This window comes from Leptidea sinapis, chromosome 4 (genome assembly GCF_905404315.1).
Source record: "Leptidea sinapis chromosome 4, ilLepSina1.1, whole genome shotgun sequence".
NCBI lineage: Eukaryota > Metazoa > Arthropoda > Insecta > Lepidoptera > Pieridae > Leptidea > Leptidea sinapis.
The window spans coordinates 5,869,433-5,886,374 of NC_066268.1; the positions used below are offsets into that span (position 1 = coordinate 5,869,433).

The 16,942-nt window shown below is 32.2% G+C and overlaps 1 protein-coding gene across 1 annotated transcript in view; it reads right to left on the reverse strand.

Moving 5' to 3' along the window:
• Positions 1 to 16,322, reverse strand: part of LOC126980057 (uncharacterized) — a 30,556-nt gene extending 14,234 nt beyond the window's left edge. Inside the window, exon 1 of the mRNA XM_050829678.1 lies at positions 15,899 to 16,322. Coding sequence (XP_050685635.1) covers positions 15,899 to 16,322 — 424 coding nt within the window. The remainder of the gene's footprint in view (positions 1 to 15,898) is intronic.
• Between the last annotated feature and the right edge of the window lie 620 nt (positions 16,323 to 16,942).

Here is a 16,942-nt window from a genome sequence, read left to right on the forward strand (position 1 = left end):
GTCACCTGGTGTTAAGTGATCACCGCCGCCCACATTCTCTTGCAACACCAGAGGAATCACAAGAGCGTTGCCGGCCTTTAAGGAAGGTGTACGCGCTTTTTTTTAAGGTACCCATATCGTATCGTCCCGGAAACACCGCACAAGGAAGCTCGTTCCACAGCTTCGTAGTACGAGGAAGAAAGCTCCTTGAAAACCGCACTGTGGAGGACCACCACACATCCAGATGGTGGGGATGATATCCTAACTTGTCCGTACTGTCGAAATACAGATACTGCTAGACATAGATTAAGCTATGGAATATACTAAGGTTAAGGATTATCTCCGCTGCACTCCAACTAGATACCGCACTACCTAAGAACAATAACTTTTTAATAACGGCAACTATTAGATGCTTGTGTGCGTAGCAGTTTTACACTCAATGTCATCTTTCAGATTTTGTAACATAACGCTTCGTGTAATTTTACATTGAAATTAATAATTTCATATATTTTTTGCTGGAAGCAGGTTTTCCAATGCCAATTTGGCTTCTGATCTTAAATCTGGTGGAGTACAATCAATTTCCATTTCACTCTTTGAACCGTTGGAACTCATTTTAATTATTATTAAATTTATATTTAATAAGCAGGTAAGTTAATGTGCATAGAATCCCCTCATAACAAATCTTCATATGAACCTTTGATATTAGCCCACTGTCACGACTGTCAACACAATAGTACAAGTCATAACAGCACAAACTGTAGACCACTGGATGTAGTGAAAGAACATATGTACCTTGGGCTAATTATAGACAATAACTTTACGTGGGGTCCTCATATAGAATTTGTATGTAATAAACTAAGGTCAATACTTTCTAGATTATCAATACTTAAATACAAAATGAACTACAAAATCTTGAGACTACTATATCTTGCCCTGGCTGACTCTGTTGTTGGATACGGGTTGTGCTGTTATGGCAGAACGTATTAAACATATTTAGAAAAAATTCATAAAAATAAGATTCGCTATTTTAGTTGTAGAATATAATAATACATATTGTAATGTTAAGAAATATGAAAGAAAACAAAATATGAGGAAACTAGCCTACCTAAATAAGTTTTGTCTACCTAAATATAACAATGTATATGGTAAAAGAACCTGTAACTATGTATTACCTAGGATATTAAATACATTACCTAATGATCTAATAGATATATATCTGCAAAAGAAAAATTTAAAAGTAAAGCTAAAAAAATACTATCTAGAAGCTAATAACCAGGAATACCTATGATGTATATTTTTAATAATACTACTATATGTTATATTAAGTCTTAAGTAATTAAAACAATTATTGTAATGCGAACTTACCGCTCGCACATAAACCTTAGAGGTTTTGCGAGTACGTCTTTATTATTATATATATTAAGATAATTTTGTTCATTGAATAAATAAATAAATAAGTAAATAACAAATCAAGACGAATTTTAAGCTTTGCCTACAATTTTTATCATCTGTGCCGACAGGCATACTCAAAGAGACTATGGTATGCCAAGAATGACAAAAGAGGTTCGATCAAAGAGTATTTAATAACCATACCCGTTTCAAACAACATTGCAGGAGCGTTGTAATTTTCCAAATTCAAAAAAACGCTCCTGCAATGGATTTGATTTTCTTTGTCCGAAAATATGTTTTGAAAATTTAAAAAAATTACAATATTTCCATGCATGTTTGAGAAAAATTATTTTATATTTAAATAGATTGAATGAATGCTAAATTTACTTTATGACGTATTAAAAAAAAACTAGGTACTTACTAGATCTCGTTCAAATCAATTTTCGGTGGAAGTTTGCATGATAATCATCAATCGATGGTACATCATATTTTATTATTTTTGTTTTATCTTTCTCTTATTTTAGAAGTTACGGGGGGGGGGGGACACATTAGTGTCTCTCGCGCAAACTATTAAGTTTAGAATAAAATCATTTTAGAAACCTCAACATCATTTTTGAAGACCTATCCATGGATACACACACGTATGGGTTTGATGAAAACAAAATCCCAAAATTACTACTACTGTTTTTTTTCTATTTTTGTGCGTAAATCTTAATGCGGTTCACAGAATACATCTACTTACCGAGTTTCAACAGTATAGTTCTTATAGTTTCGGAAAAAGTGGCAGCGACGTATCGGACGGACAGACACATAGACATGACGAATCCATAAGGGTTCCGTTTTTTGCCATTTGGCTACGGAACCCTAAAAATTATTGTAAAAAATAGCTTAAATAATATCCAATCGGCGAGCGTTACAATAAAGAGATTCTTAATCTCTTTATTTCGTTGACCGACCGTGAACTACTTGACTGACGATACGGTTCATTATAACTTTTACGCATCATTAAGATTTTTTTAACGTTAATATAAGTAGGTATTTAAATAATGATGGCACAGCCAATCGATTTTCTTGGTTTAAATAACAGAAAAATAGTTTCTTATCGTATTATTATTATCTTTATTATATAAATAATTGATTTAATCACAAACCAACTTGTTCATAATATGATAAACAAAAGCAAAAAAAAAGAATGCTGGGAGAATTTCTTGCACCGCTTCTTGTCTCTCAGAGCGCCATTTGTTTCCGAATCGGTAGTGAAAAAGAAGAGATTTCTAAAAAAGAGATTTCTAAAGGAATCAATTTTGTGAAAATAAATGCCTTTTATACCTTTAGTACTGATTTTAAAATTATGTTAATAACTACCTACTTCACTGTTACTACTGGTACTACTGGTCCGATTTGAATGATTCTTTCATTGTTGGGTAGTCCATTTATCGAGGAAGGCTATAGGCTATGATTTTTTTTTCAAAATTAGGGATCCGTAATAAAATTGCTGTTTTGTAACACAAGGTGTAAAATCGAAAACCTATTTTTGCGTGCGCTGCAAAAACTATTGACAATAGAACAAAATGATGTTACAGGCTATAATATAGGCAATATTTTATTACTTATAAAACTATCGCGTGAATTATACTTTATATGGCAAAACTACGTTTGCAGGGTCAGCTAGTTATTAATATCAGTTGCTGACTTGAAATTATATTTAATGATTAATAATCACTAGAAAATAAAACTATTAGAAAACAAAGTCCTCCGCCGCGTCTGTCTGTCAGTCTGTTCGCGATAAACTCAAAAACTACTGCACCGATTTTCAAAAATAAAGTGAAGTCTTCTTTATTTAAAAGATTCCTTAAAAAGTTTGTTTCAACAAAGCTTTTGCAATCTAAACGAATTTTTTAACTATATTGATCGTCATAACTAGTTCTAATAAAAAATTTAGAAGTAATTCATTCGGTATTTTTTTTATGTATGTACACCGATTACTTTGAGATTTATGATCCGATTTTCGTAATTCTTCTTTGCGGAATAGATGCCATTTGCCCCATGAAATTTTATAAAGTTTGGCCCAGTAATTTTCATTTTATGAACATTTTTTAAGAAAATTTTTGTCTATGCTGATGATATAATTGTTTTATGTGTACCTTTTTTAGGAATTTTCATTCCGGTTGATTGTTAATTATTATTATATATTAGCTAACTGCCACAAAAAAATTTAAAAATAAAAAAAATCGTTTAAAAAAACCGACGTCAAAAACTGAAAAGTATCAAATAACTAAAGATTTAATTTAATATACCTCTTATGCAAGCCTTTACCTTTAATATTAATAAATTGCTATTATTTGTATGTACTACATATTGATGGCTTTGAAGTCGGTGCCAAGCCAAATGTAATAATAGGTACCTACACTCGCCACGCGTGACTGAGAGGGATAGCTTCGTCTAGATACGAGACCAGGGCTTGGCGCCGACTTAAAACCTATCAATAGGTAGCACATATAAATAATTGTATTTTATTAATATTAAAGGTAATGGTTTGCATAAGTGGTGTTTTATATTACATTTTTAGTTATTTGAAGTCGGTTTCTGGAAACTTAATAATATTATTTTGTTTATATAAAATGTTGCTGTATCTTACAGAGCGTCACTTATTGTCTTGATTTCTACTTAAGACCATTTTATATTAGTGTAACTTGCAATAAACAGATTTTGGATTTGAAAACAAAAATATTTATTTTTGGCAAGCCATCCTACTATTGCTACTAATATACCAGTGAGAGGCTCCTTTGCACAGGATGCCGGCTAGATTATGGGTACCATAACGGCGCATATTTCTGCCGTGAAGCAGTAATGTGTAAACATTATTGTGCTTCGGTCTGAAGGGCGCCGTACCTAGTGAAATTACTGTACAAATCAGAGTTAATATTTTCTGTCTCAAGGTGACGAGCGCTCAAAATTTTTGAGAATTTTTTCAAGAATCATAAGCGGCATTGTAATGGGCATGGCGTATCATTTACCATCAGCTGAACGACCTGCTCGTCTCGTCCCTTATTGTCATAAAAACGTAATCAAAGTAAGAAACAAATAATTTCGATTTCGATTTCGATTTCGATTCGATAGCCAAATATGATTGACATTCTGTAACGCTCAATTTAACCTACTGCTCCAAATAAAACGAAATTCCCATTAAAATAGCTTTCTCAATTAACGCAAGTAATTCCATAATTGTGTATCGGAAGCAAATAGAACATAACGATAGTAAAGGTCAACAAACGGAAATAATCTGTGTGACATTGTATAATTATAACTGTTTTATTTTTTAGAGTTCCGTAGCCAAATGGCAAAAACGGAACCCTTATAGTCAAAGTAAAATAAACTTTATTCAATTAGGCTTAAACTAAGCTCTTTTGAATCGTCACTACAAATATTTATTTTAAATTACTGAGTTTACAATATGTTCGTAAAAAGTTGAGCTCGTGAGAAGGACATATAAGAAACTCAACGGCCACTATTTTCAATTGGAAAGGGCTCGAAGGACCATGAAAAGGGGTGCACTTAGGGGTAGATATATATATTGGTTTTATGGTAAAGGTATTTATTTACTTAAGATACTAAATTAATCTATGACACTTGCTAAATAACTATAATTAATGGTTCTACTTGTGAGTACGCGGATCTCTACTGTTAGTTTGTTATAATGGTTACTCGGGCCTGTCCTGTAATGGTTATAGACGAATGGTTAATAGTTAAGTAGGACCGGACCGATCAATGGTTACACGCATACTGCCTTACTAAAGGCAACAGATGGTTATAAGTAATTAATATTATCTACTAAGCAATATTTGTAATATAATGCTGTTCGATGGATTTACTTTGAACATCAATAAAATAGAGTATTTTACAATGGCTGTAATATATATATATAACAAATTAGTTTGTAAGGTGCTGCATCCAATATATGAGATATATAGATTCTATATTATAGATTCGTCATGTCCCTCTGTCCGTCCGTATGTCACAGCCACTTTTTTCCAAAACTCAAAGAACTATACTGTTGAAACTTGGTAAGTAGATATTATATTCTGTGAACCGCATTCAAATTTTCACACAAAAATAAAAAAAAAACAACAATACATTTTTGGGTCCAATAAATAGTTAAAACTGAAACTCAGAAAATCTCTTTCATCGAACCCATACGTATATCAAAAATAATTTTTCTAATCTGAATAGTTTCCACGAGAGACACTTCACAAGAGAATGATAAAACTAAAAAACAAAATATGATGTGCATTACCATGCAAATCTCCACCGAAAATTGGTTTGAACGAGATCGAGTAAGTAGTTATTTTTTAATACGTATAAATGATGAGTGCTCATTTGCACTGTATGATTTAGAGCAAAGATTTTTTGCCTTTTCCATTGAAATAATTTTATATCATTTTCCTTTCTATATAACTTTTAAATTGCTTGCTGCTACGGAACCCTTCATGGGCGAGACCAACTCGCACTTGGCCACTTTATATCTTAGTAACCGTGCCCGTGACTTCTTTCACATAAAATAGAATACATAGATAGATTTCAGTCGTACCAGATAAAAGTTCAGTAATAAGTTTTGGATTGGAAATTATTTTCTCAGTGCACAAGATTGCTCCAAGCTACGCTGAAGGCATTCGTGAAAGTTTCACGACGTTCAATTAGTACTTTAAACTTTTAATCACAAATCGGTTAGCTCAGTTGTTAAGAGCGACGGAACCCGAAAGGCATGGGGTCGAGTTTCGCATTGTAAATAAATTTTGGAAGTAATTAAATTTGTATATTTAATGATTAATCCCAGAACTGAAGAATATTCCTTTGCACAGGAGGCCGGCTAGATTATGGGTACCACAACGCCGCCTTTTTCTGCCGTGAAGCAGTAATGTGTAAACATTACCGTGTTTCGGTCAGAGAGGCGCCGTAGCTATTGAAATTACTGGGCAAATGAGACTTTACATCTTATGTCTCAAGGTGACGAGTGCAGTTGTAGTGCTTCTCAGAATTTTTGGGTCTTTCAAGAATCCTGAGCGGCACTGCATTGTATCAATTACCATTAACTGAACTTCCTGATCGTCTCGTCCCTTATTGTCATTAATAAAAGTCAGTGCAGTAGTATCAGAGATTACTGTGTATGAAAAAAACAAACAGAGAGACAGACGGTCGACCCACATACACACAAGTCGACCCGACAATTTCATTAATGTTGGCTAATGTTTTGGTATTTTTTTAAACATTAACTTCTAGTATTTTCGAACCTTAGGCTAAGGGTTGGTCTCCGCTGCACTCCAACTAGATACCGCACTACCTGAGAACAATAGCTTTTTTATTACGGCAACTATTAGATGCTTGTGTGCGTGGCATCTTGACACTCAATGAGATCTTTAAAATTTTGTAACATACGCTTCTTGTTGTTTTACATATAAATTAATAAAATACAAAATGATTACTGATGATATGTGATCCCAGTGTCTTTCTTATTTCTTGTAGTATTATTTTTACAAAGTTTTACAACGGAACCCGACATTTTAGTTTCAAATAATAGCACACATAGTTCGAGACTGGCTCGGGAACGCCCACTTGAGCGTAGTATTAATTCCCTAACTTTGCGACTATTCCTGCGGTTTCTAGGTACCAATCCTTAATCTAAGTTGCGAACTTTATGATTTGCCAAAAAATTATACAGCAAATATAGATGGAAAATAGTTATAATTGTCACAAATGGAACTTTGTAAATATACTTTTATACAATAGTTAACAGCTCTTTCTAATAATTACACATATTCATTTATTAAAAAGTAGCTGTCGCAGATACTATAAACGCCTGCTATTTATGACAAGACAATACAATATATTCATTATTAATTATTTATTGCTACAGAACCTGTTTATAAAAATATCTGCCTATATCAATGAGAGAGGCACGCATAGCTATAAACGTATCATGAAATAAAATATTACACAAATTGAATTTGTAATCAAAATTTATGAACAGAGGGGAATTAATTTAAATAATAAATAATTGTTGCGGTTGAAAAAGAGCCGTTTGCCAATTTGAAAATTACGCGTGAGTTTTTTCGTAAGCTAAACTGTTGTTTAAAAAAGTTTGCGAAAAGTTTACTTGTCGCACGCAAATTTTGATAAAAATGCTAAAATAAATAAGATAAAAAAGTTTGTGCGTGTAATCTTTACTCTTAATTTACGATTGAAGTAAAACTTATTTATAAATAATTTTAGGAATTAACATTTACATTAACAGAGGGGAATAAAAATAAATAAATTTAAAAAATTAATTTGTGTTATAAAATTAACCCCGAAGTTATCACTTTAAAAGTAACAAATTATTTATAAATAAAATATATAGGTCGTTTATTTATTTCCGACTTGTTTAAGATTTCTTCTTGTGTTCCTGATAAAAACCTCTATTTTGAGCAATGCACGCACACTAACACAGTGTCATAGAAATTACTAATGTAAGACGTATCTTGTCACGCACACTAAACTAATATTTCTGGCCTGTTTTTATCACTTGTCTAAAGGCAAGAGACTCTATCTAGAGGTATAAGTTATCTACGCGTAAAATACATTATATTATTTGTACAGGACTCCAAATTGTTACGAAATTATTCGCGCATTTAATTAATTTATTATTTAATAAAGAACTTGCGCCAACAAATTGGTTAAATTTTCACATAGTTTTGTTGAATATATCGTGGAATTAGCTTATTGTGTATAATTATGATCGTTTTAATAGTGTGGTTTCAACATATATAATTGGATAAAATTTTAATTAACTGTTCACGTGTTTTAGTTTTGTTCCCTTACATCGTTATAAGCAGAATACATTGATATAATATATTGACACACTTTTACACAAATTATCTTGCGCCAAACTAGGCATAGCCTGTGTGGGTACAAGATAACGATATATTTAATACAATATACTTACTTAAACATACATGACTCGGAAGCAAACATCCACATTCATCATATAAATGATTGCACTTACCGGGATTTGAACCCGGGACCTCTAGCTTAGTAGTCAGGATCACTAACCATTCTATATGGGTCGTCAAAATGAGAATCCGAATGAAAATGCTAAATTGCGATTGCTATTTTGGGATTTTTCTGTTTACTTCCTGCTATGTTTCAATCAAGCAGATAAATGGATTAACTTAGATTAATGAACGAAACACAGAGCCGTTTCCAGACAACAGACGCACAGACGGTGAGTCGAGAAAAATAGCCCGTCAATATCTATGAATACGAAACTAAAGAATTAAAAAAAAATTTGATCGAAAATTTAACATTCTGTCATTTCACTTCAATACAAAACCATCGCTAATATTTTAACATTCACATGCAGTTAATTTTAACTAAAGTTTATATATTCGTGAATATTTACATTTCATCATAGAAATCATAATATTGATATTTTCTTGAAACGTACATATATAAATAGCAGCTTTGACTATATTATAGCAAAAGTTAATATGTTATTGTATATTTTATTGGATGCGATTACTAATTATGACAGTAATCACGACCATCATGTTCACGAAGCATACACAAAATGATGAATTCAAGCTTGATACATCCACTAAAGGATACTTTATATTTATACAGTTTTTGAAGTAAAACTTCTTTAGGCGCGACTTGGAAGTCAATTGAAAGAATTTTTGAGCCGTTATAATTTAATGGTTAAAAAAAAACAAAATGGTAAGTAATATTCTTTAAAAATCTCCAAGTGTTTTTATTGTTTATTTATTACTACTATTCACGGGCTAGTAAAAAAAGAAGGACTCCGCGCCGTGATATTAGCAAGTGAAGCACCTTTATGCTAGTGTGTATGCGGTTACGGGGTATACCAGTTACACAATTTTTTCTCCTTTATGTAATCATATATCCACAAATACTTTTATATTATTGTTTTTACACTTTTTCACAACCCACGACGGCATTTTTAAAATATTTTATTGCGACGCAAATTGATCTGTCACAGACGATGGCAAATCTCATAATGGCGGCCAATCGGCTTGTATTAGTTTAAGTGTATGCTTGGCGCTATGTATTTACACGTTTACCTGTTTTGGTGCCTCACTGTTATGTAAGGTGACACGGAGTCCTTTTTTTTCTCGTCCGTGCTACTATTGCATTAGATAATATATAAGTTTTCAGAAATTTTCTGACATTCAATAATTTGTTCTTGGTTTTAATTTTTCGTTTTCATTATTAAGACAGGCAAAGGGTTCGAGCCCACACAGCCATAATTGTTAATATTCAATAACAACGTCATATTTATATGTGCTTATAATAATATAACCCTCCATTTCTTATTATCAATTATTTTACTAATGAGTGAAAAATTTAAAATATGCGAATGGACAATGAACTGAATTATAAATAGAATATATAATGAAAATAAAAATCAGTCAAATAAAATGGTGGAATCCCAGGAACATTATACTCTTTCATCAATAAATAAGAATAAAAGAGAAAATCAAGAACCTGATAATGAACTGACCTGTTTATATTCTGATGAATAATAATATCAAAATATAACATTATATCATTCTGTATAAAATATATAACATCTCACTTGATAAAATATTTTTTTTTTTTCTTTTAGATTCTGCGTCTTGGCAATGATTGTATTTAAGCGTTGTCTTTAGGGGAGGCTTTACCGGTGAGAAGTCTCTCAATTCTTGTCCACAAATCTTGCTGCTAGTCCCTGAATACAGTGGCGCTTCAGCCTGGTGAATTAAAGGCTGCCAGGTCCCTGAAGTTGAAAAGCTAGTTTGTTTCTATGACTGTTAAGTCTAAACTGGTAGCTCTTACTGTACTTTTCTATTTCTTGCTTAATGGTTTCCAGTTTTATATCTGCGTGCATCAGTTTGTTGTTAACATGCCAAGGAATATTAAGCATGTTTCTGATTGTTTTGCCTTGGAACCTCTCCAGTATTTCTATGTTACTTGTGTTTGCCGATCCCCAGAGCTGAATTCCATATGTCCAAACATTTTGCCTTCATATGTGAGTTTGGATTTTCGACCTAGCAGCCAGTATAGATTGCGGACTTTGGTATCTAACTGTTTGCGTTTGGTCCAGATATGTTTCTGCCACGTAAGTCGTCTATCCAGGTGCATCAAGGGTTGGTAAGTCTGCTGTGAAAATAAGATAAAGCACTGGTCCCAGAATGCAGCCCTGGGGTACACCTGACTTAATCTCATGCATTGGTGATACTTCGTCGTTGTATTTAACCTCAAAGCATCTTTTTCCCAAGTATGATTTGATGATTTGGAAGAAGCAATGAGGAAAATTTCGCTTGATTTTATAAAGAAGGCCATCATGCCAGACTTTGTCAAATGCTTGACTGATGTCTAGAAATATGGCAGAGCAGTTTTGTTTGTTCTCCAAAGTTCTGTTGATTATTTCAACCAGGCGGTGGACTTGCTCGATCGTGCCATGACCGGCTCTGAAGCCAAATTGGTGATGATTTGTCAATATGATAAAATAATATTAATAACATTATATATTAATAAAGGCATTTTTTTATTTTAGGTAGAGAAAATGCTAACTTTGCTCAAAAGGTGAAGTTATATCGTCAGCTTTTCCGAGATAAAAAATAGCAAAAATATAACAATGCTCCTAGCTCTACAGTTATACGCGAGTGCTTAGTTGGTAACACGGCTTTATTAAATGTAAATTTAATGTAATATATTAATGCGTCTGTTCATTATTCCTAAAGTTAATTATTATTAAGTTTTACTTCAATCGCGCGTAAAGATTACACGCACACACTTTTTTTTGTAATTATTATTACACGTTTTATTAAATATTTGGTATTTCAAACGCTTTTAACTAACACAATTAATTATTTGGATGCAGCGCCTTACAAACTAATTTGTTTTGTAAATTATTACAGCCATTGTTAAATACTATATTGATTGAAAAGAATGGCCGTTGAGTTTCTTGTATGTTATTCACTCGAGCTCTATTTTTCTCTAACATGTTATAGTAGATTCAGTAATTTAAAAGAAATATTTATAGTGACTATTCAAAAGCGCTTAAGTTAAGCCTAATGGAAAATTTATTGAAGTAGGCGTTACTTTGCGGAAATCCATAAGTATACAAATGATTTAATTTTTCTTTAGTGTTAATTCCGCCAATATTTGTTTTTAAACAATTCGACACTCACTCACTCTGGCAGGAGTCTCGTGCCAGATTTTGGCGAGACAACACGTCCTGAGGATACCTCGTGTAGAGGTGTAGAGGCGAAGCACGTGTCGAATTGTTTAAAAACAAATATTGGCGGAATTAACACTAAAGAAAACTTAAATAATTTGTATAAGCCTAATGGAATAAAGTTAATTTGACTTTGACAAAATGCAAAATATACAAAGTCATTTTCAATAATATCGTCAATAAGTCTTTGTTCCGATCAATATACGAAAAACATGCCAAAATTTGGCGGGACTATCTCAGGATGTATTATATGTTACCTGGAGTATAATACCTCTAAGAAAAATCGTTTAAAACTTGCTATAAATAGCTGTAAGTAAAATGTCTGTCAGCGAGGTGTATCTCATAAACCACAATAGCTAGATAGTTGAAATTTTGACAACGTATGTAATATGTATAGTTATTGCCACTATCAGGAGAAATAATAATAAAAAATGTGTGTGTACTTATGTATGCACGCAAGAAGTTATATTTCTTTGTCCTAACGAAGCAAAAATCATTTAAATCATTTATTCCTCGGATATTCTACGATTTTAGAAAGAACAATTTTGTAAAAAATTTGCAAAGATAGCTATAACAATTAATTATTTAATAATGAATACGGCTGTATGGGCTTGAACCCTTAGCTTGTCCTTATAATGGACGAAGAAACCAAAAAAAAAATAAGAATGACGCAAACGCCAGAAAATTTTAGGAACCAACATCACCCTGTTACAGTGATGCGCGCGCATCTTAAAATTTCACTCTCATCATTTTTTCATAACGTGCCTAAAGAAGTAAAACTTCCAAAATTTAACAAAAATTCTTAAAACTGCATCTTAAGACCTATAACTTGTTATATGGTACAGAATCCTTCAACAGTTCCTGATCCGTCTCACACTTCACAGGCTTCTTATACAAATAACCTAATTCACTATACTTCCTCTAATGGATTACCAACAATTAACAAAGAATTTTCTATTCCCTGTTTTATTTTATACTCGATAAAGCTTTCCTTTGTATCAGATCACAGGATGAGGCTTAAATCAGTAAATATTGGAATCCCGCAAATACGGAACGCTTCGCAATCCTGTGGGATTTAACCACAACTAGCACGTTTATCGTATTCGCAATCATTTTGTTTTGATTGGGCAAACAGATTGGGTAACAATTGGGAGTAATTTTGTACGCTTGATTATAATTATTGTTGGCAGAATATGGGGTAATTGATTCTAAGTAGAGAATGGATCATTAGTACAGTGGCCATCTCTGTCAATCTACCGACTGACTGAGATAGAGGGTAACATTTAGGATGCCGGCTAGATTATGGATACCACAGCCATAAGGACATTGCGATTTGATTCCAGACCGTAAGAAATTCTGCCACAGATCGCACCCTTACTGTGACTCCTTAAGGAGATCCATTGATCATCATATTCGATTACGACTATTACTTGACCATAACTACGTTACGGTAGGTGACTCAAATATCCGGATAGCATTAAAAATATTCAGCAGAGTATCGTTAATTTGCTCCTAAGAATTGAAGAGTTCCGTTACTTTGTTATAGATACCATAATCAGAACCTAACCACACTATACCAAAGTATCACCAAACCTACTTTTGAAATGTATCCTTTCCAATAAAAAAAGAATCAACGAAATCGGTTTTCGCCATATTGAGTGATTCGTCCATTTGTCGCGCAAATATTTATAGCAAATTTAAGATGGTTTTCTCATGGATACCATTGTAAGCTCTGGACCAAACTGCAAGGGACCACACGGGAAACAACAGCTTTCTAAGAATTATCAAAATCGGTTCACCCAGTCGAAAGTTGAGTTAACAAACATAAAAAAATACCCATGAACTTAGAACCTCCTCCTTTTTTGAGGTAATTTAATTAATTTCCTCAAATTAATTAATTAATTAATTAATTAATTAATTTTTTTTCCAATCAATTTTTCCAATCCATTTATCATTATTTAAATGTTGAAAGTAATTCTCTGTAATTATTACAATCCAGAATTGAAATCATTTAAAAATAAATACTGGTATAAAAGTCCCGTTGACATGATCACCTCAATTAATTAAAGTTCAGACATCTGAACGTAATCCCTTTTATCCTTCGTTCTTTCATCCGTGAAAAATTTCATTAAACTTCTCAATAAGTTCGTAACCTTTGTGTTGTTATGAAGACTCGTTAATTTTATATTGACTTAATAGTTTTTTGATGAACTGATTATTGTATTTTAGTTAAATCTATTACTTTTGCTAGACTTGAAAGCAGAAAATCTTCAATGTTGAGCCGACTTGTATTAATATATTTTTAAGTCGAGTTTTCCTTGTGCACGTTATTTCTTTAAATCTTATATTTTATAAAAATCTAGTTATAACACTGAATTTTTGCATTTGTTAACCCACCCAATTTACAAAATTTCTAGAGGGTGAGAATTAAATGGAAACCCACCAACCAGGTTTTATCCAAATTTTGTATTTTTGCTAAAATAATTGAATATATATTATTATATGTATGAACTACTTTACTTTGCAATGAGACATACAAGATCAATACTCGAACTTTAAAGAAAATAATACCATATCTGCTTAATAGTTTGCTAGAAGACATCCGACGGGAACCAAACAAAAATAAATTTAAAAAACTATTGAATTATTATTTATTGTTGCAGTAACATTTGTAAAATACGTTTTAAGATTTATTTTATGAGACACGCTCGATCCTGTAGATAAAATGTGTAAACAGTTTAACAGGACTTTGTATTATTTTAAGAAGAAACTGTATGTTTATACTAAATAAAAAAAAAAAAAACACGGTTCATAGCGGTTATGTCAGCTACGTCGAATCTTTTAATATTCAGTAATGTCCCGTTAAAACATAATATGTCGGAGCCTTCTCAATTAGATTCAATTTTCACTGATTTTTCCAGATATTCTGACAGAATAGTTCATTCAACGCAGTGTTCATTCCTTCAGGTATGTTTCAAGGGTCACACCTGGCACTACTTCTCTTTATGATAGTCCAATAAAATTAATTGAAGACTACCTTTATTTTCAAGAAGCTATAACCGCTTTCAAAATTTATATCATGTCGTATGTACACATTTACCAGTAAGCCAATCTCACTAATTTATAACTATTTCCTTTAAGACGAAGAAGTGTTCATTTATTAGAGACTCTAGGGAGTTTTATATGCATCAAAATTACTAATAAACAGCATTTAGCATTCGAGTTTGTTATAAATGTGTCTTTGGAATTTCAATCAATTAAAACGTCAAAAATATTGAACGCATATAAAATAATGTGTTCACTGACTACGCCTCTGTAAGGAGTTACTTAGAATACGCGGAACTTGTTTGGCAAAATTTTTCAATTTAAACGTGCAATAAATAATATATTCTTTACTAATCTTTTATTAGAACTATTTTATGTCTACTTTGTTAAAAAGAATAATATATTATATCAGATATCAGCTTAGTTTTATTATTGTCATTAGATGTAAGTTCTCCAACTATAATAAAATCAAATAAGTTATTAAGAGTGTACAATATTTTTGAAACTCAGTTTTATGTGTATAAGTTTTTATATCACAATCCTAATTTAAACATTGCTTAGACTATTATGAAACAATTTGGCTGAAGGCTGAGTTCAAAATTAAATTATTAAAGAAAGTATACCTCCTTTAATTAAAAACTGTTGGGGTTTTCTGGTCCAATGGCTTTGATTTAAATTAAAATTTATATGAGTAACTATCAAAACCAAGAGGTCTTTTCTCGAGCGAATTATTAAAGTGAACCTTTTATTACATCGTCTCAAACTGTTTCATCTGTGTGTAGCATGTCGCGTGACGTTCGGGCGGCGCCTATATTTCGCAGCAGCTGACCGTGTAGTGTGTGAACTATTACTCATTTGTGCCAGTGCACCACGCTATTTTGTTTGTTTTTATTATTTCCCATTTACATTCCAATTTGCTAAGTATAAAATTCAGATTGCTAAAGCGATTTTAATACCCTTAATGGAATATTATTCCAAACATTTTTAGTTAAATGTCTATAATGTGAAAAAGTTTCACTTTTACCGTGGTTTCATAAAACCACACAATCCTTTTTTTTTAATTTATTGCATTACTTTTTTTTTGTAAAAACTGTATTCTCGAATATAACGGTGCAAACTATACATTACATATCTAAGATTCCTTGTATTGGTTAAATGGTACTTGAAAAAATAATACAGGTTGAAAAACGTTAACAACAAAAATGTTCTTACCATCATCTTTGCTGTCGCCTTCTTCAATAGTCCTGGCACCTGGTGGAAGATTGATCCTGAGGCCTCTCATTTTGAAAAACTCTTTCACCAAACTAACAAAATACTTCGCAATTTCACTCCACTCCGACAAAAACCCTCTAGGTCCTTCCGGTATCGCGTCATCGTCTTTAAGAGTAACTTCATTTACGTTTTCTTCGAGTGGCACAAAGCTTATAACATCATTTGCCACTATAGTCTCGTTATTTTTTACATCGCCAAAAATAGTATTCTTGGCAATTTTCAAAGCCTTGTATTTGACGCATGCTAACGCTTCGCCTTTTATGAAGCAGCTATCTTTTACATAACGAATGTATCTATCTTCGGAACTGCGAGTGAAGTGAAGAATAGTAGTAATGATGGCAATCTGGAAGAATAACTTCGTCATTCTGAAAGAAATATTTGAATTGTTAGTATGTTTCATGTTTACAGTTCTGTTGCTTTGTTCGCAGCTCTGCGCTTATAATGTGCGTTAAGACAACACTTTACGTTGACGATTCATAGTGCTGTATTTATGTTTGTCAAAGTTAACAGTAGTTCTAAAGGCATAAATTGATTTCGTTTAAATTTATGACGCAATATGATAATACATTCGGTATTATCGAAACTTTGGTACATTTTGGCGTTCAATAAGTAACTTAAAAATCCTATTTTGAATATTAGTAGGTAGGTCAATTTGAATTACATCAGAGTTAATAATGAGTGGGCTATTGAATCATTATTATTTATAAAATGTATTTATTTTAGCTTCAGGTACAGGGAAGATGCATAAATATAAGCCTAAATGTGCGCTCACATAGATGGATTAATAGGCATTAAAGTTAGTTAATAGTAATTTGTTCTAAAAGGAAAAAAAATCCGATTCCGTGAAGAGATGGTGGTTTGTGCGTTCAAAATGCACCTGAGGTTTTAAATTCACCCGAGTGTGGCATTTCATATAAGCCTCATGTAATAACCTAATTATAATAAAATATTTCCGTTTAATTTATATAATGTATATATTCCGTT